The sequence below is a fragment of the Lytechinus variegatus genome, chromosome 14, assembly GCF_018143015.1.
Source record: "Lytechinus variegatus isolate NC3 chromosome 14, Lvar_3.0, whole genome shotgun sequence".
Taxonomy (NCBI): domain Eukaryota; kingdom Metazoa; phylum Echinodermata; class Echinoidea; order Temnopleuroida; family Toxopneustidae; genus Lytechinus; species Lytechinus variegatus.
In genome coordinates, this window is record NC_054753.1 from 2201763 (window position 1) to 2227011 (window position 25249).

General features: G+C 37.4%; 1 protein-coding gene across 1 annotated transcript; it reads left to right on the forward strand.

Moving 5' to 3' along the window:
- The first annotated feature begins 9881 nt into the window (after positions 1 to 9881).
- Positions 9882 to 24633, forward strand: LOC121427828 (cationic amino acid transporter 4-like). The gene is made up of 4 exons (XM_041624394.1): positions 9882 to 10252; positions 16762 to 18537; positions 19811 to 19919; positions 24411 to 24633. Exons 2-4 carry the CDS (start codon positions 16852 to 16854, stop codon positions 24566 to 24568), a joined length of 1953 nt encoding a protein of 650 aa, XP_041480328.1. The 5' UTR covers positions 9882 to 10252; positions 16762 to 16851; the 3' UTR covers positions 24569 to 24633.
- Positions 24634 to 25249: the final 616 nt, after the last annotated feature.

A 25249-nucleotide genomic window follows, 5' to 3' on the forward strand; every position in this document is an offset into this window, starting at 1 on the left:
AATCAAAATGATTAATGAGGAAGTTATATTAATAAAAAAAACATACACACAACGTAAAGCCAGACCCTTAGCTACACTTAACCCCCCTACCCCCATAAACTACAAATAAAGAATAATAATAATGGTAATAAAGAAAAAAAAATCTTGAATTAAAGTAACGATATTAGCTGATGTAGAATATATTTCTGCGAAATAGTGTACTTCCTTTACTTAAATCAATTCCTTGAAAGCATACAAGGTTTTGTATTCTGTATTTTGAGATTTGATATGACTTAATTAGCAGCCTCTCTGTAATTATACTTTTTTTTCATAACAGATATTCTGAACTTGTCTAAATTATTTTTTCTTGACAGAAGTATTCAAAATGATATAGGGACCTTTATCGGCAACAGTGACACAAATTTGCTCTAATAGAATTGACTTTTCGGATAATCATTTGTTCCCTCGATAATATTGAAAATAAACGGAGGAGGGCTGACAGGATCATTCTGACAATTTCGACAATTGGAAAATGTGTTAACCCCCTCTATCGGATAAAATAAAGTGTGTGTTTAAATTGATTCTTCATGTACGTGTATCGATGAGTTATGAATCTTTACGTCTTGCGGAACGACATATAACATTTTCAATCACCTTCCTAAGTTCACCGCTTCTTTCGGCAACATTGACACATTCTTGCCCTTATAGAATTGACTTTCTGAATAATCATTTGCTTCCTTGATGATTTTTTTTCAGTAAACGGAGGAGGGCTTGCAGGATCATTCTGACAATTTCGACAATTCGAAGAGGTATTAACCCCCTCTGTCGGACAACGAGAGATAGTGTGTGTGGGGGCGTTTTGTTTAAATTGATTCTTTACATATGTATCGATCAGATGTGATTTTTTACGTCTTGGGACGAAGTTTAACGTCTTCATTCACCAAAGTGTCACCAAATCGCTGCGAAAGGATAAACGCTTACCATCCGGGTGGGTGTTTCATAAAGCTGTTCGTAAAGTTACGAACGACTTTACGCACGACTGGAACATGTTCTTAGGTCATAACTCAATTACACAGGGATATCACATAGCACAAGAAAGGATCACCAGTTGTGCGTAAAGTCATTCGTATCTTACGAACAGCTTTATGAAACACCCACCTGTTGCCTTTACAACCCCATAATGCTGGTGTTACGCCATAGACGCCACAATGTTAAATAATGGCGGAATCATACCCTCCTATTACCCCACAGCCCCTTGATGGTATGTTACACCGTAGACGCTGCAACGCCACAAAGTGTCCCTCTAATGAAAGACACCATACCTTTGTCACATTTGATCTACGGCGGTCGTACGGCGAGTCGACAACGGCCGTTTTATTAATTTCAATTCAAACCACCTTATGTAGTTGGTACAAAAAATGTTGAAACGACTGTTTTCGACTCGCCGTACGACCGCCGTAGAGCAAATGTGACCATGGTATAACCAATGAAAGGGATGTCATAGGTTTAAACCCCGACCGAGTCATACCATACCCAATTCTTCAGGGTATCTACCTAGAAATACCCTCTCTCTTCTTGCTATTAAATTTCCTGAACTATTAAAATTACTCAACTATTACAGCCGGTCCTTTGTGAAGCATCCGACTTTACAAGAAAGGATTCATTCGCGTTTGCTGAATCCATGTGCGATTGCTTGGTTTGACCATGGACCTACTAACACAGTATTAGGTCCATGGTTTGACTGCGACAGTACTGTCATAATGTGTTCTTTTTTCATTGTTAGCCTGACTCTCACCTTGTAATCAGAGGGTCATGTGTTCGAATCCCACCATGGCCTAGCGTCCTTTGGCAAGGCGTCAATTCACAATTTGCCACTCTCCACCGAGGTATTAAAAATGGGTACCTGGTATGATGCGACAGCCTATGTAGTATGCCTACAAATTGAGTCTTGGAACACTTGTTGGAATGCTCCCCAGGGAGAGGAGAAGGTGCATACATTGTATGCGGGCATGCAAGGATCCGATGACCGGGGTAATAATATATCTGTAAAGCGCTTAGAGAGGTCGTTCCGATGCATTGAGCGCTATATAAAAATACTGAATATTATCATTACTATTATTTTTTCACTAACGTCCACTCGATGAAGCGATTGACATTTGCGCAAAGTTGCTTTCAATACTACAGGAACTGTGATGTGCCCCCCCCCCCTCTATCCCTGAATCCGTTAAAAAAAAAACTGATGGTGGGCCACGTGCGACATGGAATTTAGTTTTGATAATTGGGTTTTCCGTTGGCCCTATACTTGCGAATAATAGGTTTTCATGAGAAACGTGCGTTTTCCGACGTACACCTATTCTGTTAATGTATTATCGCTTTGTAGATGCATACTTAATGATATTTCTATTCCCAGATTTCCATTTCGGACAATGAAATGTGGATTTTCATGGAAAACCTTTTGCTTTGTTCACCAACCGAGCAGCGTGTGAGAACTTTCTTGCACAACTGTTTGCGTTTCTGTTTGTGGTAACTCCCGTAGGAACTCGGCAGGACAGCATTTTTTGCTGGTAAACGCCATGCAGGTATATAACCAATTACCTTGGAAACATTTTACGTCTAGGTTAATCAGCCATAGTGGCTAACATAATAGACGACAGATATCACTCTTGGGCCTTTTTATCAAAGTGGAGACAATGGCAGAGTTGGGATTCGAACTCAAAACCTTGCGATTATGAGTCCAAAGCTCAAACCACTAGCTGGACCACACGACCTTGCGATTATGAGTCCAAAGCTCAAACCACTGGACCACACGACCCCAAAACGCTCTATCCGCCTCTCAAATACACAATTAAGATCATACAGGATTGTATGCTTCTGTTCTCAGATGTACCAATTGAAAAGTCGGCGAAAAGGTTTAACACTTCTGTTTATCGGAAACCTATGTTCACATGCTTGAACATGTCAGTACGCTGCGACTCCTTCAGTCTCATTCGCTACAAAACCGGACATCACCATGATACAAATGTTATGCAATATCGTTATGCTCGAACCAAACATGCATTCATTTCACGCCCGGGGAAAAACCTCTATTACCCTTCTCATTAACACCTCTCTAATTAAAACACTATTGGCTTCATGCATGGGAAAATACCCATTTTCCCCTCCTCTTGAACACCTACATAATTGAAACAGGAAATGACATCATACATAACCATGATGATGTAATATCCGTATTTAGGTATGACGTCATTGTGGAGCTTACCTTGCTCCACCTGCTCCACTGGGTGCCGAGGGGTACCTATATATACTATTATTGTTATAATAATGATATTGATCCAGTGGCCTGGAATGAATGTTACTCTAATTTCATTTCATGCTCTGTTAACGCATGACCTTGATGATCCAAGTTTCAACAGGTTCTATTCTTAATGATCTGCAACAATTTAATATAAGCCAGGATAGACTAGAAAACCTGCACTTTGATCATGTTGATGGTTTCGCAATTGTTGATGTCTTTTATGGAAATGAGGGTCCTGATCCTGATGAAAATTGTTTTCAAAATTTGTCTAAACCCCAATGTAATTACTTTAATATTGATAAGTTTGTCATCAAGCTCAGGGATATTAATGCCAGTGACACCCTTTTTTAATACACTCAATTCGAAGAGCATTAATAAACACTTATGATTTCGAAGACTTACTTAAATGTTATTAGTTTGTCTGAAACTTGGCGAAACGATGTTTAAGTGTTGCCTAATATAATGCTTTAACTCTGTATGTTCCAATTGATATGGAACATTAGGAGGTGGAGTTGGAATTTATGTACAGAACACCTATTCATTTTTTTGAGAGACGTGATCTTGCAAGTGATGGAACTTTTCATGAGTCTATCCATGTTATTGAAATTAGTCAACAAGCAGGTGAAAATATTGTGATTGATGTGGTATATAAGCCTCATGGTGTAAATCTGAATAACTTTAAATGCAGCATTTGACTCCTGTTGAAAGATAAGGATTTCACCACCGTTGAAAGATATCATAATGACATACATCGTACATCTTGGGTGATTTCAATATTGATTCATTGAACTTTAAGGCCTGGTCACACCGCCCGAGCGTTGTTGGAGCGGTCGTGGAGCGGAGAGAAAAAAATCACCACCGCTCGCTACCGTTCACCATTTTCGATTTCGATTGTTTTTTTTTTGTTTCGATTTTTGTTTTCGATTTTTCCCCCCAATTTTGTGAGCGAAATTCAACCCTCTCTCCCTACCGCTCCAAGACCGCTCCAACAACGCTCGGGCGGTGTGACCAGGCCTATAGCATTGATAATAATGTAACAGAATTTGTTAATACTCTATTCAGTAGTTATTGTGTGCCTCTTATAACGTGGTAAGCCCGTCATGAGGACCACATGTTATAATATTTCCCTGGGGTGATACGTGTATGCGATTAGATTTTCAACGACTTTGTTATGAACAGCCAAATCTGTGAATTCCTCACAATCAAAGTTCCAAATACCGTTATAAATACTAAAATCTACTGTATTTCGAGCTCCCTTGTAGGAACAAAAGCAAATTCAATTCCAAACTCGAATGACTTCACCACCGGCTACGACCTGCGCACATCGAATTGGACTTTACTCCATGCACCTCAAAAAGACTTGTAGCGCAGACGAATAATGTTAGTGTTCATTGTATTATTGCCGAACTTAAAATCAGATAAACTTGACTTCTATAGGAATATTCATAATGACAAAAAAAAACGCCTCGTAGTCGGATTGTGTCGTGTGCGGCGGTGTATACTGCATCCGCCGATCGAGGGGCACTGGCGAGGTATTAAAGTTCCAGGTTTAAAGCGTTTTGACTACGATGTGAATACAAATACTGTATATAGGCCTAGATCCCTTGGACTGCAGGGTTAGTATGTGTCATCACGGACCTGGAAGCGGGACACATGTCGGGGCAATGGTGTAGCTCTATCGTGTTCAGTGGGGGATAGATCTCTGCCCCATATGTTTTCATTCCAACATCTTTGACAACAGCGGAGGCACCGACCTTTAAGGGGGCTCATGGCGCCCTCCCCCCTTTAATACCCCTAGACCCGCCACTACATTGCTAATGACTATCAACGTGCTCGTGAGATCTTGACTACGAAAACATGTATCATTAATACAGGACCAAACAAATGGTGGCATACAGGCGCGCCGGAACACTTTCAGTTTTTTGGGGGGCAAAATCCCGAAGGGGGCACAATATTTTTGACAGCGTGAGATACCGAAACGATCTAGCGGGAGAGGCTGTTGGACCTCCCCCCCCCCCCCACGGTAAGGACTTTGTGTAAAAAATGGAGTATAAAAGTTGTGTTTCTAAGAGCATTCAAAAATAAATTTCTTGAGAATTAAACAGTATTGGAGTTCCTTTTGCTCCTTCTGTTTCCCCCCTCTTCTGACCCAGACTGGTGTTTCTTCATGGTCAGGGTCGCAGTTTCAGCAAATTACGAGCCTTATTGCAAACGAAATTGTTTTCAAACCAATGTAATATAGGCCTTTGACAGTACGCAGCCGGGGGCCGCCGATTGAAAGGGCAAAATTAACCAAAATTGTGCACGAAATCCTTCAATTTTATTCTAGAAAATGCAAAAGCTCCCCCATCACAAGCCCCCTCGCTCTTAAGTTTCTTCGAAAATTTAGGTCTTGCAGCCCCACCCACTGCCGGATTGTTTTTTTTTCAAACGTCCATGAATAACAAAAGCTGGGATGAACCAGAGCTAGCTGCCATCTCGATCTGATTAATAACAGGTAATGGGAAGAAGTTTTGAAATCTAAAATACGTACATATAAGTGCTATATCATATGATCTGAAATAGCATCAGACAAAACGCTTTTCAATCATGCCAATGAAAAGAAATGGAGGAAAATACGGGGCTGTGAAAATATTTTAAGATTGTTTCTATAGGTGAGCAGTACTGTAACGCTTATTTTTTCTTTTACATTCTTTATTTACATTTTTATTCATATCTCGGATAATATGAGTCCGGTTAAGAAGACACTTTCACAGATGATTTTATTTTTGTCATGTCTAAACATCTCTAAGTTGCTTTCGAATGGGATTCACCATTTTCAAAATATGAATTATAATCCTCTACACATGATTATTCTGTGTATAATTTTCTGATAACAAGTCTATATTCAGTTGACATGACCTTGGTATTTTCTTTAGGGTACTGTCTTGTTATCACTGTATCAACTCAATTTATATTTAGTTGAAAATGAAATAATTGAAACAAGTTTCTCGAGATGTTATGGTTTCTGGGTTTGACAGCTATGACATAGATCTCGGGGGGGGGGGGGGGGGTGGGGCACTTCCATTCACGAGTGGATACCTTGCGCGACCATGGGGTATACCAAGTATTGGAAACAAAACGATACTCTTAGTAAATATTCCCTGAAATCAACCCCTAAACAGGTCAGGAATGTTTTATTGTTACGGGTCCTTCGGTCGTCTGCTTTACCTTATTTGGTTTAGTACGACCCCCACCTTCTAAACCTTGCGCAAATCGGACTCTAAACACGAAGTGTTGGGGCAAAAAGGACATCCTTTATAAAACATTTTAATTTTATTTTATCATTCCCACAAATTCGACCCAAAACACGTAATTTTCCTAGCGAAATAGATACCCTTTTTTCATTATTTTTGTGTTTTTGACACCCTTATCACGTTACGTACGTAACGTGCCATATCGTGAAAAAGACATCCTTTTTACGTGTTTTTTTTGTGGTCGCGCATGGTATCCACTCGTCAATGTAAGTGCCCCCCCCCGGGACATAGATTCCATTATGTTGCTCGAGTAACTAGTGTTCACGCGCGTTAGTGATATCGGGTCCGGTCTGAGCGTTTCTGGGCGACCGCGCGTTTGTTAGACGACACAGCCAGCATCATAGAGTTATAAACCTAATCATTGGTGGACCACTATCAATTTGCCATTCGCTTTTAGTCTGAAATGTATTCATTAAAAGGTTGAACGTTATCACACTGTAATAAGATGGAAAAGGGGCTTATCAAAGGTATGTTTCACAGAGGAACACTGTTCGTCAAAAGACGCGAGGCTTACTATGATAATGTATTTGCCCCGTCAGGGGCAAATTTTTTTCATTTTTGACAATGGAAATGACAATTATCAGGCAGAAAAGTGCCTTCGTTTACTTTTGTCCTTAAATAATTTATCATTTTTCTACTTTCAGGGGGGCACATTGGGTAGGGGGGGCAAAATCTCGTTTTGCCCCCCCCAAAAAAAATTTATTTGGGGGGGGGGGGGCAAGTGCCCCCCCCCCTGCCCCCCCCCCCCCGCTTTCGGCGCCCTTGGTGGCATATACGTACAAACTCTTCATCTGATATTATGCCTGACTCTGCTTGATCTGTCTATGGAAGAAAATAAGATGTAAATGATATTCATGAATGTCTTTTGCCTTGACCATCTTGCACAAGAGGCTTTTAACTTTCAGAATTGTAACGGCTGCGTATTTGTGATATAATGTACATAACACGGCACATCCCTTCATTCATTTGTCATGATCTTATTGTATTAAAACAATAATGGAAGGATAACAGAATTGAATTGGATACTCTATCGGATTCTATCGATGGTGCAATATTAAATGGGAATGTTATGAAAGCTTTTTCGCAGTAAATGCACAAACTCTGTTAACACATTAATGTTATTATGATCTCATCTATCTGATGAATGTTACCCTGAAATACTATGTAGAATGATCCAAGCAGATTTCCGTCGCCAGTATTATATGCGTGATTCTACTCGCTGTAAGAAAACAAAAATGAATAAAATCTAAATTTTCACGAATTATGTTCTTCTCGCGGTAACACGTTTTATGATTGATAATTGAATAGATTTAATAAATGAATGTTTGTAAGTGAATGTTTTCTCGAACAAAGCAATTTTGTTTTTCAACAAGTTTTCCTCCAAATTAATGTTCCTAGTCATGCTAGTGTTCCTCTGTCTGTTCCGCTGTATGAGTAAATCACCCTTTTTATTTAATCTTTATTGTACTTTGAAATAAGCTGTTTATTATTTGCTTTATATACTGATATAAAAATCCAGACAACAATCAATGGTTCACGGCATATGGAAAATAAAATCAGATGAGGAAGGAAACTATTCATAAGAAGAACCACTCGACCAGTCATTTTTAATCAATCAATGGATGACTTCGAGGTAACATATGTTGTTTACGTATTAATACTTACTAGAACTAATGGAAATACCTTTCCGCATGTCGGCCTACAAACTAATTTGTTGGATCTTTAAAATAATACAATAGACTTAAAACAAAACATTGGAAAGTACACTGTAAAAACTGTGGTGTTAAAACTGACACCAATCGGTATTAATAGAGGACCACACCCTGAGGTGTTAAAATTACACCCTAAAGATTGAACACAACACCAAAGAGTGTAAATGTAACAACCAAAGGTGTTGTAATAACACCTATAGGTTTAAAACTAACACCACCGATTAACTAAGCACCGGTGTAAAATAACTGATGTGGTCCTCTATGTACACCGGTTAACACCACAGTTTTTGCTGTGTACACAGTGTCCCACATTGTATGCACACATACTGTTAAATTTGAGCATTTCAACAGTGCATGTGAATCAAAATAATGTTCATACAGTCGACCATGTGAACACGCTATCAACAATCACACTGTCGAGGTGCCCACAAGGTTATATTCACACTTTTCAATTTCAGCATATTTTAAGAGTGTGAATCAGATATTTTGACATGGTCCAATATGTGTACACACTGGGTGATTTTAAGTTAAGTGTTGACCTTTTGGTGTTGGTGTTGCCATTTTTACACGATTATAACACCAAACATAAAATGAGGATGGTCCCGAAAAGTCACTCACTTGTTGAGATGTCAATAATGTGCTCTCGATCAGTTTTACAAAATCTGAATAAGTTTTGGAGCTAAGGGAAGCAATCGAAATTAGAACACCAACATCAAGGCTAACACCGAACTTGAAATCACCCACTGTGCTCACCGCACGTTTGACAACGTTATGAGCATGGTCGTCATGTACAGAGTAGACACTGAAACCTCATTCATTTTGGATGTCGCTCAGCCATGGACTTAACTATGAACGTTGGACATCAATATCAATATATAGCTCATTGCCAATGGAATGATATTCGAGATTGACAAAAAATGTTGGTATTAAAATGGTGTAAAAAACTATGACATCTTCTTCATGAAAACGGCATTATTCTTGTTATATTTTTTGAAGAAAAAAATACAGATAAATTAGTAGTCGTTTTATTACTGATGTACAATATTTTGTTTAAGAAGATAAAGTTACTTTGAGTAAACAAATATTCATTTGAATATTTTGTATGTAAAATAATATGTTTTGCCAAATGCAAATAAATTGCATTGATACAAAATGCTTCAAATCTGTTGAACTTTCATTTATCTGTTTTGCATTATATTTGTTGTATTTGTTTGTATTTATATTTGTTAAACATGTTAAAACTAAGAAATTTGTCTTCTTTGGTAGTAGATTGAGAAGCATTCTTTCACTGTAGATTTATTATTTTGACTACGCCAACTTTATTATTTTGCTGTGTTATTGTAGGCCTATATAATATTACATAAGTATAGTATGTGGTGTGTTATTTTATTATTGTAGAAAATAATTAAGAAATTAAACGATTTGAACACGAAATACCACCAACAGCAGAACCAATTCGCGTGTTGTGTGTTTGTCAGGATGAAACAGAATCCTACCCTGTTAATTATCAAGTATACCAGCAAACCAATAATCACCTTCTAAAGTTACTGACATCGCTTATATACCTTGCGAGCACTGTGTGTTCTTTGGCTACTCCGTTTGAAATTTGAGGAGACCATGGAGCATTCCCCCACAGAAGAAGGTCAAAAGAAGGTCTAATTCATGTCCCTTTTTTGTGCATGGAGTGCAGCCACTCCTTCAAATTTCCTCAGCTTTCAACGTGCACATGTACAGCAAACTTGGATCGAACGATCGCAGTCTATGATTTTGTTCCATGGCGTGATTTGGTTGGATGCGTTCTGACGCAAATAAAAAAAAAAGCAATGGCATAACGTATTGTAAACTTAACCCGTAGGCCAACTTATTGCTTTTTAGTTTGCTTCCACCACCAATCCGCTGCATCCTAAACAGCCAAATCAAAGGTTTTCAGCTTAAGAGTTGAAATTTCTTCAAGATATTGTCACGAAAGGGTAAGTAACTTTCCTTTTTTTTTAAATTTCATTATAAGTAATTTACCTATCGATCCTTTGAGATTATCTGCAGAGTAACTCTTGTATTTTTGTGTTATTATTATGTGTATTCTCATCTTGATTTACACCAGACTTTAGTTAATTATTTTGTTTCGACAATTCAACAGCGTGAATGATCTTGAAAAGGGAATAGTTTCTTTTTGAATTAGTTGGTTTGAATAAAAGCATAACCAACCATAACAAGATATTAGACATTACTACTTTTAACTATTAAATTAACTGTCAGTCCCAGCCTCTTATCTAAATACACATTCGTTTATATCGTACATATATATATATATATATATATGTATATATATATATATATATATATATATATAAATATACATATATATACATAAACACATACATTTGCATATGTAAATACATAATTAATATCACATCAATATTCCTATTATATGCAAAACATGCTGGCGGGGCCCGTAATTCTGTTGAATTCAATCAAGTTCAATATTTTTTTCTAATGTGAAATTAATGGATTGTCTGTTTTATTTTGATTATGTATTGTTACACCGTTGTATTTCGTGAATTTTGATGAACGGAAATGAATAATTCGAAATCTGAAAAATAAGACATTTACCATGCTTACCATGCATTAATTAATGGAACGGGAGGATTGCCGTTTATAATTATGAATAGTTCACAGTCTCAACTTTTCTCATGTCATAAAATCCAGAAAGGATGCATAACCGATAGAAAAGACGTTTGTAATTGTATGGAAATATGTCTGGCAGGAATTAACCTCAACGCATGAAATCTACTTCACTCTATTATTAAATCAATAAGGATTAGGGTTAGTAACACAAATTTCGCAAATTGCTCTCAAACTAATCCTAATTGAAATTGATCCGAATACTTTACTACCACCACCACCACTATACTACTACTACTACTACTACTACTGCTACTACCATCACCACCACTACTACTACTACTACTAATTTTTTATATAGCACTCTCCGATAATAATTATCATGCTTAATTCAGAAACCTGATAAGAACTTTTTTTCTCACAGATGCATTTCCACGCAGTTACCATGAAGTTTGTATGAAAATGCTTTCGTGCATGATATTGTTGAGTTAAACCTTATATCACATGCTCAAAAAGGCTCTCCTTAAAAAGGCATTCAAGTATAATTCACTTTGAAAGTTATCCATGCATATATAATAGTCGGTATAGTGCAGTTTGAAAAATATGTAAACCACACACGGAATAGATTAAAGACACGAATGCACTATGAATGGAGTAAAGAAAACCCAAATTTACACATTGAATGGACACACTATTTGATAGTTGAGATGTTTAATCATTTTCTGTTCATTAAGTTCAAAATTAATATTGTAGATTTCTACTTTTTACAGTTTGAAATGCTAATTATGACCGTGTATTAGTGTTGTGCTTCCATACGGAAATATACTAGAAATATTGAACATGCACAAATCTAATGTAATGTGCTCAACGTAAATTACTGCAAATGTAGAATATGCATGATATGATAATGGCAAAGGTATATGTATACTGTATATGAAATAGAATGAGATTTATGTTTCGTTTAATCATAGTTATAGCGTGCACATTCCCGGTAGTGATTAGAGTTATACAAATCGAATGCATTTAATTGGTAATATTATAGCAATGGTAGACAAGTTATTCATTTGATTGCGATATTCATGATAATGGCTGCGAACATCTGTTGTATATCAGTTTCTACAGAAATGCACCTAAAACATGTAAAAGATGGGTTCGATATCTAAACTTGTCTAAAATGAACTTAGCCTTATTTTTTTACCTTTGGGCAATTCTATTAATTATGTAAGTCCGCCTCCGTATGTGGGACCTTCAAGAAAATTTCTGTCTACAATATCTGGATCTTTTGACAGTCTGTAATGCTCTAAAATGACCATGACTTGGTCAGAAATGAAGTGAAATCGAACTTGAGAGAAAATGGGGGTCGGATGTTCCAAAATGTCGTTTATTTTACGGACGTGCCCCTTTTGACAATCACATGTTCATCGGGCCTAAATGAATTGCAATGATTGGACATTCACCTGCAATTGCGAGCGATATCCAGGTGTTTGTATTTATATCTTGTTAATTCAACTCTCGGTACCCTTGTTTTCCTGTCCCATGAATCTTATTGTAGGGCTAAGAATTTGCACCTGGGGCCCGTTGCATAAAACTTTTTACCTGAGAAAACTCAGGTTGTTTTTACCAGAGTTTTTGCCCTGTGTTAAAGTCAATGGCAGAAATCAGACTAACCTTAGTTTCCAGTTTTTACCAGAGTTTTCTCAGGTAAAAAGTTTTATGCAATGGGCCCCAGGGGCCCATTGCATAAAACTATGGTATACATAAAAAATCACCTGCCGATGATGACATGGGAGTAGGATTTTTTTAAAGGATGTTTTATTATATTCTCTCAAATCAAAATACACAATCACATTCTATAAGCAATTTGTACAAACTATTTGAAACATAATTACAAATTATACAATAAATCCATTACAAATATAATTATATAAATTATACATCAAGCTTCATAAATACTAGATATTAATACTAATGCGTTTAAGCAATTACAAAATGAAATATTAACTATTAACAAAATATACGGCATGATAAGAGAGAAAAAAAATATTTAAAAAAATCTGTTGGATCGACCCCAACCTGCCGCACTCAAGTGAATTACCCCTAAACGCGCGTCACAGAATTACTCTCGACCTTTCACTCTAAAAATAATGAAATGCTAACTCAACATTTTAAAAGGTTGGAGGGATGACGGGTCGTGTGGTCCAGTGGTTTGAGCATTGGACTCATAATCGCAAGGTTGTGAGTTCGAATCCCAACTCTGCCATTGTCTCCACTTTGATAAAAAGGCCCAAGAGTGATACCTGTCGTCTATTATGTCAGCCACTATGGCTGATTTACCTAGACGTAAAATGTTTCCAAGGTAATTGGTTATATACCAGCTTGGCGTTTACCAGCAAAAAATGCTGTCATGCCGAGTTCCTACGGGAGTTACCACAACAGAAACAGAAACCTTTTCTAAATGTTGCGTTGTTTGTTGTTTTTGAAATAAAAATGCACCGCCCTCGCAACCAATGTAATTTGCTCAATTGCGCTCAAATCGGGCGTTGTGCGTGCGCCTGTAATCCAAGCTGGGTAGAGTCCGAGGTTCGAATCCTGTTAACGCCTTTCTTATGGCGACGTTCTAGATCCTTAACACTTTGACCTTTTGAAGTAATTAAAATCATTTTTACAATTATAGCTGGTACCTCTAAATCGTTACATATATCCAGCTGATGCAGTAGAAAGAGAAGCACTATTCGACTATTTTTGCATCAGACATTACCGGCCTATACTACTAGGAATTCACTAGATTACTCTAACTCGAACAAAAGGCGAAAACATTGAAATATGGATGATGCTTGAAATATTGTTTATAATAATCTGATGAAAGATTTCTCAAACATGACAAAGAAAAATGTAAAATATGTATGTGTGATACGCGTGTATCAGACCTTTCCTACCTTCTTTTGGAAGATAAAAACAAATCGTATCCGTCATTTTCAATAAGAAACCAAGTTATGGAATTTATGGCATTTATCTATGAATGCTATATGTATAGATGGGGAGGCTGATCGCATATTACGTCACGTATTCTTTGACGAACTTTCATCAAGCCTTTATCCATATTTTCTCATTTTGTCATGTTCATTCCAATCAACGTATTGCCGAATGTGCTTCTCTTTCTACTGCATCAGCTGGATATATGTAACGATTTAGAGGTACCAGCTATAATTGTAAAAATGATTTTAATTACTTCAAAAGGTCAAAGTATTTCATATCCATGAGTGTAACACCACGTTCGTCTTGAATAATCGTCATCTACACGTGCGCCTGTTATCTTGCCATAAAAACATTGACATCACACCTGTCACTCACAGACCAAAATATGTAACCAGCTACCCCCAAAAGAAACAATAATTCGACTGAGAATGTTTTCTGTAAAAACCGAAATAACTATTGGCTGTTCAAAAAGCACAGAAAACGAAGAAAATTATCTTAAAACAAATCAGTCAAATTGACTAGACCAGTAGTCAGCGTGGAGCAACTGATATTGCAATCACTGATATGCACATTTCTGACATATATTCTAGTCAGAAATAACTCTTTTTAGTACAACATGACTAGAAAATAGTCAAATATGACTAGAATAACCGTTGCACCCACCTGACCCCATTAGCTAGTCATTTTTGACTGATTTGTTTTTAGAGTGATAGCATAGAGCAGTTCGTAGTTAGTTCATGGGCAATTTTGGTCAAATGACCTTTCATTTATTTCATTATGATAGGCAGATTTCAAAACAAGATATTGTGTAAGCATGCTTTACATATAGCAAAATACATCAGGGGCCTGTTGCAGAATGAGTCGCGTTTAAACGCAAGTCAAAATATCAAAGCGCAAGTCACGAATACGGAAGATTCATTGGCTGAAAATAAAGTTGCGTAAGATTTTTTTTTTTTGATTTACGTTTGATCTCTTTCTGCAACGGGCTCCAGGGGCCTGTTGCATAAAACTTTTCTACCTGAGAAAACTGAAAACTGAGGTTAGTCTGATTTCTTTAACACAGGGAAAAATTCCGGTAAAAATAATCTGAGTTTTCTCAGGTAAAAACTTTTATGCAACGTGCCCCAGGTGATTAGAATCACCCATCAATGAACCCTCCATAAATGTTTTTGTTGCATTTCTACTTTGAATGCACTTAGCATGTTGTTATAGCAATGTACTTGGCCAACTGTAAAATACCAGTAGCTAGCGGACTATTATTTTTTTTATGGATGTGATGAAAAAACCAATTCAAAAGAATACATGAATTATCAAGACATCAAAGTTGGCGCTAATCTCATAAAATATTAGAACCAATTTAGAACAAATGACCTTCTTCTGTTCATGCGCAAAATGGAACAACAAACTGGTTTATTCTCCAGAATTTTATGTTTAATAAAGATAAATACAAGATGCAAAAGCTTAATCACATAACTGCCATATCAAAACAAGACTTAAAGAAAGAAATCACGAAAGTACAAACATATTGATAGAGAGCTTTAGGTTTTCGTCGGCCATCTAAGCACTAAACATTTCCCAAAACGCAAGTGATTATTATTCGAAATTACCTAGCATCGTATACATTCATAATTCCGAAGCTTCGTTATTCCGAAGGTTCGTTATTCCGAAAGTGAAATGAGGTTCGTTGTTCCGAAGGTTCGTAAATCCGAAAACGAAATAAGGTTCGTTGTTCCGAAGGTTCGTTTATCCGAAAACGAAATGAGGTTCCTTGTTCATTTCGTTTTCGGACTAACGAACCTTCGGAAATACGAACCTCATTTCCTTTTCGGACTAACGAACCTTCGGAATTACGAACCTCATTTCCTTTTCGGACTAACGAACCTTCGGAATTACGACTATCATTCCTTTTCGGATTAACGAACCTTCGGAATTACGCCACAAATGTCCGGATTAACGAACCCTTTTTCGTCTTCGAATTAACGAATATCGAGGTATATAGGCAATTCACGTGTTTCGGACTAACGAACCTTCGGAATTACGATTATCATTCCTTTTCGGATTAACGAACCTTCGGAATTACGCCACAAATGTCCGGATTAACGAACCCTTTTTCGTCTTCGAATTAACGAATATCGAGGTATATAGGCAATTCACGTGTTTCGGAATTACGAAGTGTAACCACCTAGCATGACGTTATAAAAGACTAGAAGTTGGGTTCCGCAAGGCTTGTGGTCTTTTTTTATGTTCTAAAGCTTTTGAAAATGTTATTTATCATCCTTCCATCGGTGTAAAGTTTCAGTTTGTCTTTTTCAGTTTATTCATTTGAATACCGTGTATAGAGAGAAAAAAAAAACATGCTATCATCTATCAAACTGTCTTCAGCATGTCCATAGGCATATACAGTATAAATAGAAAAAACAAACAAGAATATTATTTACAAAGTATACCAATTCTTGGATGATAATAATGATCTTATATAGTTAAATATAATATACATGTATATTTGTTTGCTTCCAAAAAGATCTTTAACACTACTGTAAAGAATCATGGCAATATTTTTTCCACGGTTTTTATGTCAATAATCGAGTAACCCCTATACATTGTTGTGTCTTCATCGAGTTTCGGGGACGTTTAACAAAATCCTGGGAGTGACTTTTTTAAAATTAGAAATAAATACGTTAGAGAAAGCTAGAGGCCGCTTATAATCCATTGATTCAAATTTTTAAAAAAATTAATGGATGAAAACAAATCAACGGTCACATACACTTGTCTAAAATAGAAACATTAGGTGACCGTCTTACAAAATACACATTATTGGACCTGTACCAAAGTTTCATTCATCAAATTGATATCTTTTTTCATAAATATTCTCTTGCTGCAGAAATGTCGGATACTACCTGATACTCTATTAAGGGGCATTTCCTATTGGTAGCATTGCTGGTAACAAGTGACATCAGTTGAGTCAGCCACAATGGATGGAAACGGACAAAACACTTGCGTCAAGTTCTTGAAGACGCTTAGTCGAAAGAAGCAGTTTAGCCCAGATGAAGACACGTATTCGACGCCTTTACGACGTTACCTGAGCACTATCGACCTGACTTTCCTTGGCATTGGTTCCATGTTTGGTGCCGGGTTGTATGTCCTGACTGGAACCGTTGCCAAGGAATATGCCGGTCCTGCCGTGTTTATTTCCTACTTCATCGCCGGTCTGGCTTCCTTGTTCGCTTCGTTGTGCTATGCAGAGTTCTCGTGTCGGATTCCAAGGACCGGTTCTGCGTACCTGTTCACTTATGTCACGATTGGTGAGCTGTGGGCATTCCTTATCGGATGGAACATGATCCTCGAGTACACTGCTTCTGCTGCTTCGGTTGGACGCTCCTTCAGTGGTTACATCGATGAGCTATCGAATGGAGCTTATTCGAACTTCACAATAACCTACGTAATGGGGAATAAAACATGGGACGTACCATTTATAGCCCCATATCCTGATATCCTGGGAGCGGCATATTGTCTATTTGTCATGATCTTTGTTCTCCTTGGGGTAGGAACATCATCGACCTTGAACAATATCTTCTTAGTGGTTAATGTTATTGTCGTAGGAATCATTGTCGGGTTGGGTGCAAAGTATGTGAATATAGAGAACTGGGAAGGACCAGGTGGATTCACTCCATATGGTTTTAAGGGGGTTATAACAGGAGCAGCGACGTGTTTCTATTCATACGTTGGTTTCGACGTCATTGCAATATCTAGTGAGGAGACTCTTAACCCTAGAAAAAGTATACCCATCGCAATGGTTTCATCTATTGTTATCATAACAATCTTATACATGATTCCATCAGCAATACTGACATTGATTATACCATATTGGAAACTTAATGCCGCCTCCGCCTTTTCGCAGGCCTTCCAATACAATGGTGTCCTATGGGCCGAGTGGGTGGTTGGGGTTGGAGCCATATGTTCTACCTTTACTTGTATCTTAACGTCCCTCTTTTGTCTGCCTCGATCCCTGTACGCGATGGCATCAGATGGACTGATATTTGAATTCCTTGCCACAGTCAACAGCAGGACCCAGGTACCTGTCACCGCCGGGATCATATTCGGATTCTTCGTTGCCCTCCTAGATATATTTTTCACCTTAGTAGACCTTGTCGCGTTTCTATCGATCGGTGTTCTCTGTGCCTATGCCATTGTTGCAGCTTCAATAGTGGTGTTACGCTACAGACCTGGTGGCTACAACATCAACGTCAGCATCCACGATTCCTTTTTAAGAGATCAGTACGACGCAAAAGGTGACAATCACAATCTGATGCCCTTGGAATATCCTCTGCGCTCGGCATCATCGGCAGATCCCATCGTGACCCACACGGATAATGCCTATGATCTCCATCTTGCTGGGACTCTAATAGAAAAATACAGAGGATGGCCCATCATATGGCGGCTCTATGGCTACACACCGGGAAAGGTCGTCTTAGTGGCCCTTCTTGTAGGAGTCCTATTTGGAGTCGGAGCCATCGCCATTGTTCTCCATGGATACGAGTATTTAGCTGCTTGTGACTGGTGGGCCATCCTCCTTTTGATTTCGACGTCCATTGTGAGTTTGACCTGTTTTAGTTTGATACCTCTGCATTACCAGAACGACCCGGGTCAGCAGTTCAGTGTAAGTTTATACTATGTTCCCATTCTTAATGGACAAGTCCGCCCCCCAAAAAAGTTGATGTGTATCCAAAGATTAAACTCCGACAAGCATAAGACTGACGATATCATCAAATTGGATGTAAAATAAGATAGTTATTACATCTTTAAATTTCACTTACTCTCACATATTAAATTATGCACATTCTGTCGATATTCAAATGAAGATACTTATGCCATCCACTCACTATATTCCACGAAGTATGAAATATTCAAATTTTCTCCTCATCTGTCCTGTGTATTGGCGGTTTGAAGACATTGGATGAGAGCTGAATATTGAGATAATGATCCTAGCAGTTACCAAAATGTGCCGTTTATGTCCTACATATTTTGGTATATCTACTAAAATTTGTCGTAACACAGCAACTACACATTATATTGGTAAAATTGCACCCAACACAGTATGTACCAAATTGTGCAACTTACCTTGATATTCGGTAACAGAGCCTCTCGTTTCCATGACTCACTAGGTTGTGTGTATAATTTACCTCACATTCAATTATGATGCAATTTTCAGCTTTATATATTTGATTTTGCCCTATTGATTTTAATCAACATTTTCTTGGGTGGATTAGACCTTTAATGATAAAATGCTGGTATTATGCTTTACCCGATGAAGTGAGATAATGAATACTGACCAGGTAAAAAATTATTTGGCTCGCCATTGTCTAGCTATTCAGCGAAAGTATTTACGTTTTCCACGCTCAGAAACGTCTGAATTATTAAATAATTCCAATCCGCAATCCCTTGTTTATCACAGAACCCGTTGTAATTATATTAACAAAGGAATAAGCAATAATTAACCCCCCTCGAAGGTTACTGATTACTAACAGTATTTGAATCAAGGCCTTTGTTGCCTATTATTTAGAAAAAAATCACTCTAAATGCAAAAGAGCTAATCTGGTCCCCTATCATACTCCTCTCAGATTGAGACTAGGGACCAATCATTTTGGACTGAGATTATCAAATTTTCAGAGTGAATTTACTTCCTTTTGGAGTGAAAATGTCTTTAAAAAACACTGTTCACTCCAGAAGGGCTAAAATTCACTCTCAAAAGATGTAAATCCCACTCAAAACTGATTGGTACCTCGTCTTACAAAAATGAGAGGAGTGTGGGGAGGGACCAGACTACCTCATTGCATTTAGAGTGACATGGAAAGGTAAGGTAAGATTGCACAAATAACTCTTACCATGCTTACGATTGAGCTATGTTTATTCTTTTATCCTATATCTTGCAGGTTCCCTTTGTCCCCTTGGTACCTATTCTGAGCGTTCTTCTTAATTGTGGATTGATGCTTATGCTTACTCTTATCACATGGATCCGGTTCTTTGTATGGATTGCCATAGGTAAGTTGTACACACTTAAAACAAATCAGTCAAATTGACTAGACCAGTATTCAGCTGGGAGCAACTGATATGGCAATCACTGATATTCACATTTCTGACATATATTCTAGTCAGAAATAACTCCTTTTTAGTACAATATGACTAGAAAATAGTCAAATATGACTAGAATAACAGTTGCACCCAGCTGACCCTATTAACTAGTCATGTTTGACTGATTTGTTTAGAGTGTATAATCATGCACTAGACATTCAAAACCTTCCTCTCCTCCTGCCACAATCAAGTCCAGGGGGGCGTTTCATCAATATCTTCTTCCGACAAGTTGTCGGATCTGACAACTTTCCTGGATTCTGATTGGTTGAGAAGCACTGTTACTATAGTAACTGTCGGATAAAACAGGACTTGTCGGATAAACCGCCCGACAACTCCTCTCATGAAACGCTCCCCAGATGAAGACCCATTAAAAGGTCGAAAGTTTGGTTATCAAACCGACAGTTTACAAAACTTCAGCCTTTTTGTTCGTCAAAAAAAAAAACGTGAATAGATTTAGATCCGTTGATTCGTTAACTGGTTAACGGATCTCAATTTATTCATCTTGTTATTGTTTGTTCTCATTAAAAGTGGATAAGATAATTAAAAAGCACCCGCTCCGAAGATTGGTGACTCCAGGATTTTAAAAAGTGGTTGGTGGGGGGGGGGGGCAAATGCGAACCTTAAAATGTTTTGCTTGTTTCACAAAATCGAGCGTTAAGCATGCTAAGCACGAGCTAAAACAAATTAATGCAGGTCCTACAAAATTCGATAAGGGACATGTCAAGATCTGTTAGCAGTGACTTGTAAAGATGAGGTCTCAAAAAAAATAATGCTAGCGCGAAGCTCGAGCTGAAAATGTTTAATATCCTGAGAGGATAACTGGACGTTTTAATTAAGCACTTTTAGACATAAATGGAATGGATATATCACTTAACAATTTATTGATGGGAGAGCAAGCTGAAAATTGTCACATTTAGCACTAACAGGATGCGTATCTCGCTAAGACATATCATTAAAACTAAAATCATGAAAAGTACAAGAAGAATAATTTGTGTATCTGGACTTGAAATTCGATTTTTTAACCCCATATTTTCATATTCAACAGGTCGTTTATCTCAATCAACAGCTACTGCAATCGCGAACAAGCATTTATTTATTTATTTATTTATTCTCGAATATTTATACAGAGTGGCCTGATCAGCATTAAAATACATACAATGCACGAAAAACATAGTAACAGGACATTATGAGATACAGAAAAAGGGAATAAATACAAGGTAAAAATACGAAAATGTGATACGAGTTACCGATGGCAAGATACATGATAAAAATATGCAAAATATTAACATTAAAAGCTGGTCTACCTCAGGGCTCTGTGATTATATATAAGCATTTAAAAAGATGAAAGATCGTTAAAACACAAGGCAATGTATTATACAGTACTAATAAATTTACTTTTGGAATTAAAAAAACAAAAAAAAAAACAAGCAGAAGACATATTGCATCATTTGATAATTTTATCACTTATATACATCAAGATAAAAAGATTAAAAAAAACAAATAAAACACAACACGTTTTAATGTCTAGATAATAAGTGGTAATAACAGAAAGACAAGAAATGAGCAGCAATCGATACCAAATGTACTATAGGAACGGCACGGACAATAGAATAGTGTATGATAAGTGTATTGTATAATGATTAAAATGAACGATATGATTTGTCTATATGTGTTTAAGTTGGAATTTAAAGGAATGAACAGATCTTGAAAATCTTATATGTTCAGGCAGTTTGTTCCAAGTTTAAGTATATGATCTTATAGTTTAAGATCAGTTTGTTATTTCTTATCCATGAATAGGTCTCGTATAGTGCCTGGGTTAGATTGGTTTCGACCTCTGTTTTAGTCTTACCAGATACTGAAATAGTAGTGTCATCTGCGTACATATACACTGAGGCACTAGTAACATGATTCGGTAAGTCATTGATAAATAGTGAGAACAGAACCGGGGCAAGAATTGAGCCCTGAGGGACACCTACATTAATTTTTTTTGTAGAAGACTTTTCATTACCAATAGAAACGAATTGTCTGCGATTTACTAAGTACGACTCAAACCATTTTAAACACGATCGAGAGCAGCCACATGATTTAAGTTTATTGAGGAGAAGCGAATGGTCTACGGTGTCGAAAGCACGACGTAAGTCAATGAATGCAACACCGTTCAGTCTCCCATTATCTACCTGCTTCGACCAATCATCAACCATACAAAGTAGTGCTGTCTCGCATGAATGATTAGGCCTGAAGCCAAACTGATTTGGAGACAGTATTTCTTGTTGAAGAAGATGTTTAAGAAGGCTTGAACTTACAGCTCTTTCAATGATCTTGGAGAGCACAGGTAAAATAGCTATCGGTCTATAATTCTGAACAAATGCTTTATCACCTGATTTGGGAATTGGTTGAATTCTAGCAGTTTTCCATTCGGTTGGAAACAGTCCTTCATTTAATGATAGGTTCAAGATATAAACAAGCGTAGACAGAACGATAGGGACTGTAATTAAAAGTTTTAACAGTTTTACAGACAAGTTATCATGTCCAGTAGCTTTCTTGCACGACAGATTATTGATAGTTTTTACCACAAAGTCGTGAGTAATCAATGGTGCATTGTATTCTACGTTTTCAGTGCGAACATCATATTGAGATGTCAAGGAAAATGGAGAGATTTCATTTGCACTATTAATTTCACCCACAAGTTCTCCGATCGAGTTGGTAAAATAATCATTAAAGCAATCTGCCACCTCCTTAGGCTGTTAAGCATCAGACTTAACAGCTAAATGAATATGAAGAATAATCCCCAGACAAATACCACAAACAAACAACCAGGCTCGGATCATGGGGGTGACAGAAGACGCGGGCACTCTTCATACAATTTGCAATCGCGCACCTTGTATAATGAGCAATATGATTTTTTTTTCGGGAGACGAAATGTGTAATGGTTTTTTTTTTCTCAATTTTTTTTGAAAAAAAAATCGCATCCCGTAAAAGTCCGACCCTAGATTCCTGAGTAATTCAATAATTGTCTTTCCATGAGTGTGTTTGATTCATATGTATTTGTGTGTTTAGTGTTTACACATATTCGTCTTCAATGTTATTTGGATAATGCGTCCTGTTCCAATAAAGTTCAGAATAGTTGTATCATTATTGCTATGCACTTGCACGCCTGCATGATCAGAATGAAAAGAGCTAAAATCTTACCTATTTGACATTCAATTTCATGCACTAATGTCTGTTTTCAATAGTGGCTTTCATGTCAAACAGTTAGATTTGAAAATTCCCCTTTTTAAAATCACGACTCAAACATCTGTCGAGCTCAGAATATTTGCTGAGTACTCTGTCTATCCATTTCTTTTCTGATTATACAAGACACACAATAGAATTTGGAAGTCGAATACTGCTTTCACATTAAGTACGGTCGCCATCTTTAACACCGCCGTCAAAATTTGGTCAGGCCCTAAGCGATCGGTCGCTGTATAATATGCGCATCATGATCTGCGCATATTTTACGCTATGCGCATTGACGTCACAAAGGATGAATACAGCATGACATTGCATTTCGATCGATCGCTGAGTATGCTGTGCTTTCACATCAAGCTTGCATCCGTCACAATCTGGGGAGTGTTTCAGGGGTTTCATCAACATTTTTGTCCGACAAGTTGTCAGATCTGAAATCTTTCCTTGAATCTGATTGGCTGAGAAACACCATTACTCTGGTAAATGTCGGATAAAACATCTGACAAGTCCTTTCATGAAGCGCTCTCCAGGCCATACTCAAAACGATCGGTAGCATTTCATCGTACTTAGTGACCAATACGATCGGTCGTTGAGTACGATGAAATTTTAACACCATGATTTTATCGGTCGCTGGGTACGGTCACTGCGATCGTACCAGCGATCTCACCTTGATGTGAAACTATTGTGTACCAAATTTACACTGTCCCACCTTAGGTGAATACTAATGTTTTCACATTGAATGTGCTAAAAACATATTTCGTCAAAAGCAAAACGTTCGCCAATGCAGAATATATTACAATTTGTTAAAAGTCGACCCGTCTTTCCTCAAATAAGAGGATGGAAATATCTCTAATGTTCAGCTGCTGCGTTTAATATCCGAGTTCTCTTTTAACCATGGAATTGTCTTTTGTCAGAAGCATTCAAACCATGATCAATCACATGCCCCTTGATCTCTGAAAGATGGTAGCTTGTTCGCTTTTGCCAAATTTGTTTTCCTGCTTGTCCTTTGCGATTGTTTGAAGGTCCTCGGGAGGTTTCCATTAAAAAAATATCGAGAGAGAGAAAGTCAGAGAAATTGGAATTCCAATGTTAGAATCCCAATATCAAAATGCTGTATCGTGATGAAGGTTAAATTTTTTTAAAATATTTTTCTTGTCTTTTATATGTCTTCTTCAGGTTTGTTGATATACGCCCTCTATGGATATAAACACAGTAAAGTGGGACAGAAGGCGAGACAAGAGGCCGAGGAAGCACAGAGCGGCTCATCAACTAGTCCAACGCCCTCTTACGGCTCTCTACAGAACGATAGAAACGGTATCTTGACGCCAAGCTGATAGATGCAGTGTCCGTAGAAATGAAATAGAAAATATACTTTATCTGTCGTTTGAATAAACGCATTCGGGCGACCTAAAGTTCATCCTTGCGATAAGTTGGCTTTAGCACAAGCAGAAATCAAATAGAGAAATTAATGGTGAAGAATGATGATCCATTAATGATTAAGAGCTATGTATTTAAAGTTTTTCATTTGTGACGTCATCTGAGCGGCCCCTCCATATCAAGTAGTATGAATTTTATAAATTCCATGGAACATGACGTGAAATAAGTCATTGAAGGGGGTATATCATGACCCGGCCCCTTCCGCGAATATATAACCACTCTATCAATGATTTTTCCCAGAATTTGGGGGAATTCAAATCACACAAAACGATTACGGACTCGGATGTTAACAAGTTATAACCCAGTCATTAGTTGATGGATTTCATCGAAACTTCACCATTATTTTTCTCTATTCCGTTTTTGCCTTTACTAAAATTAAGCCAGGGTCAGCTTGCCCGATCTGTTTGGGGAGCGTTTTATAATACGACTTGTCTATTTTTGTCCAAAAGTTGTCATGTTAGTAAGTCAAACATTTGTCGTTCTGCGTTTGAAAAATCCACCATCATGGAAACCCGCAGTTATTATTGTACCATGATATCATTGGTCAATAGCAATTATTTCAATCTCGGCACACATTA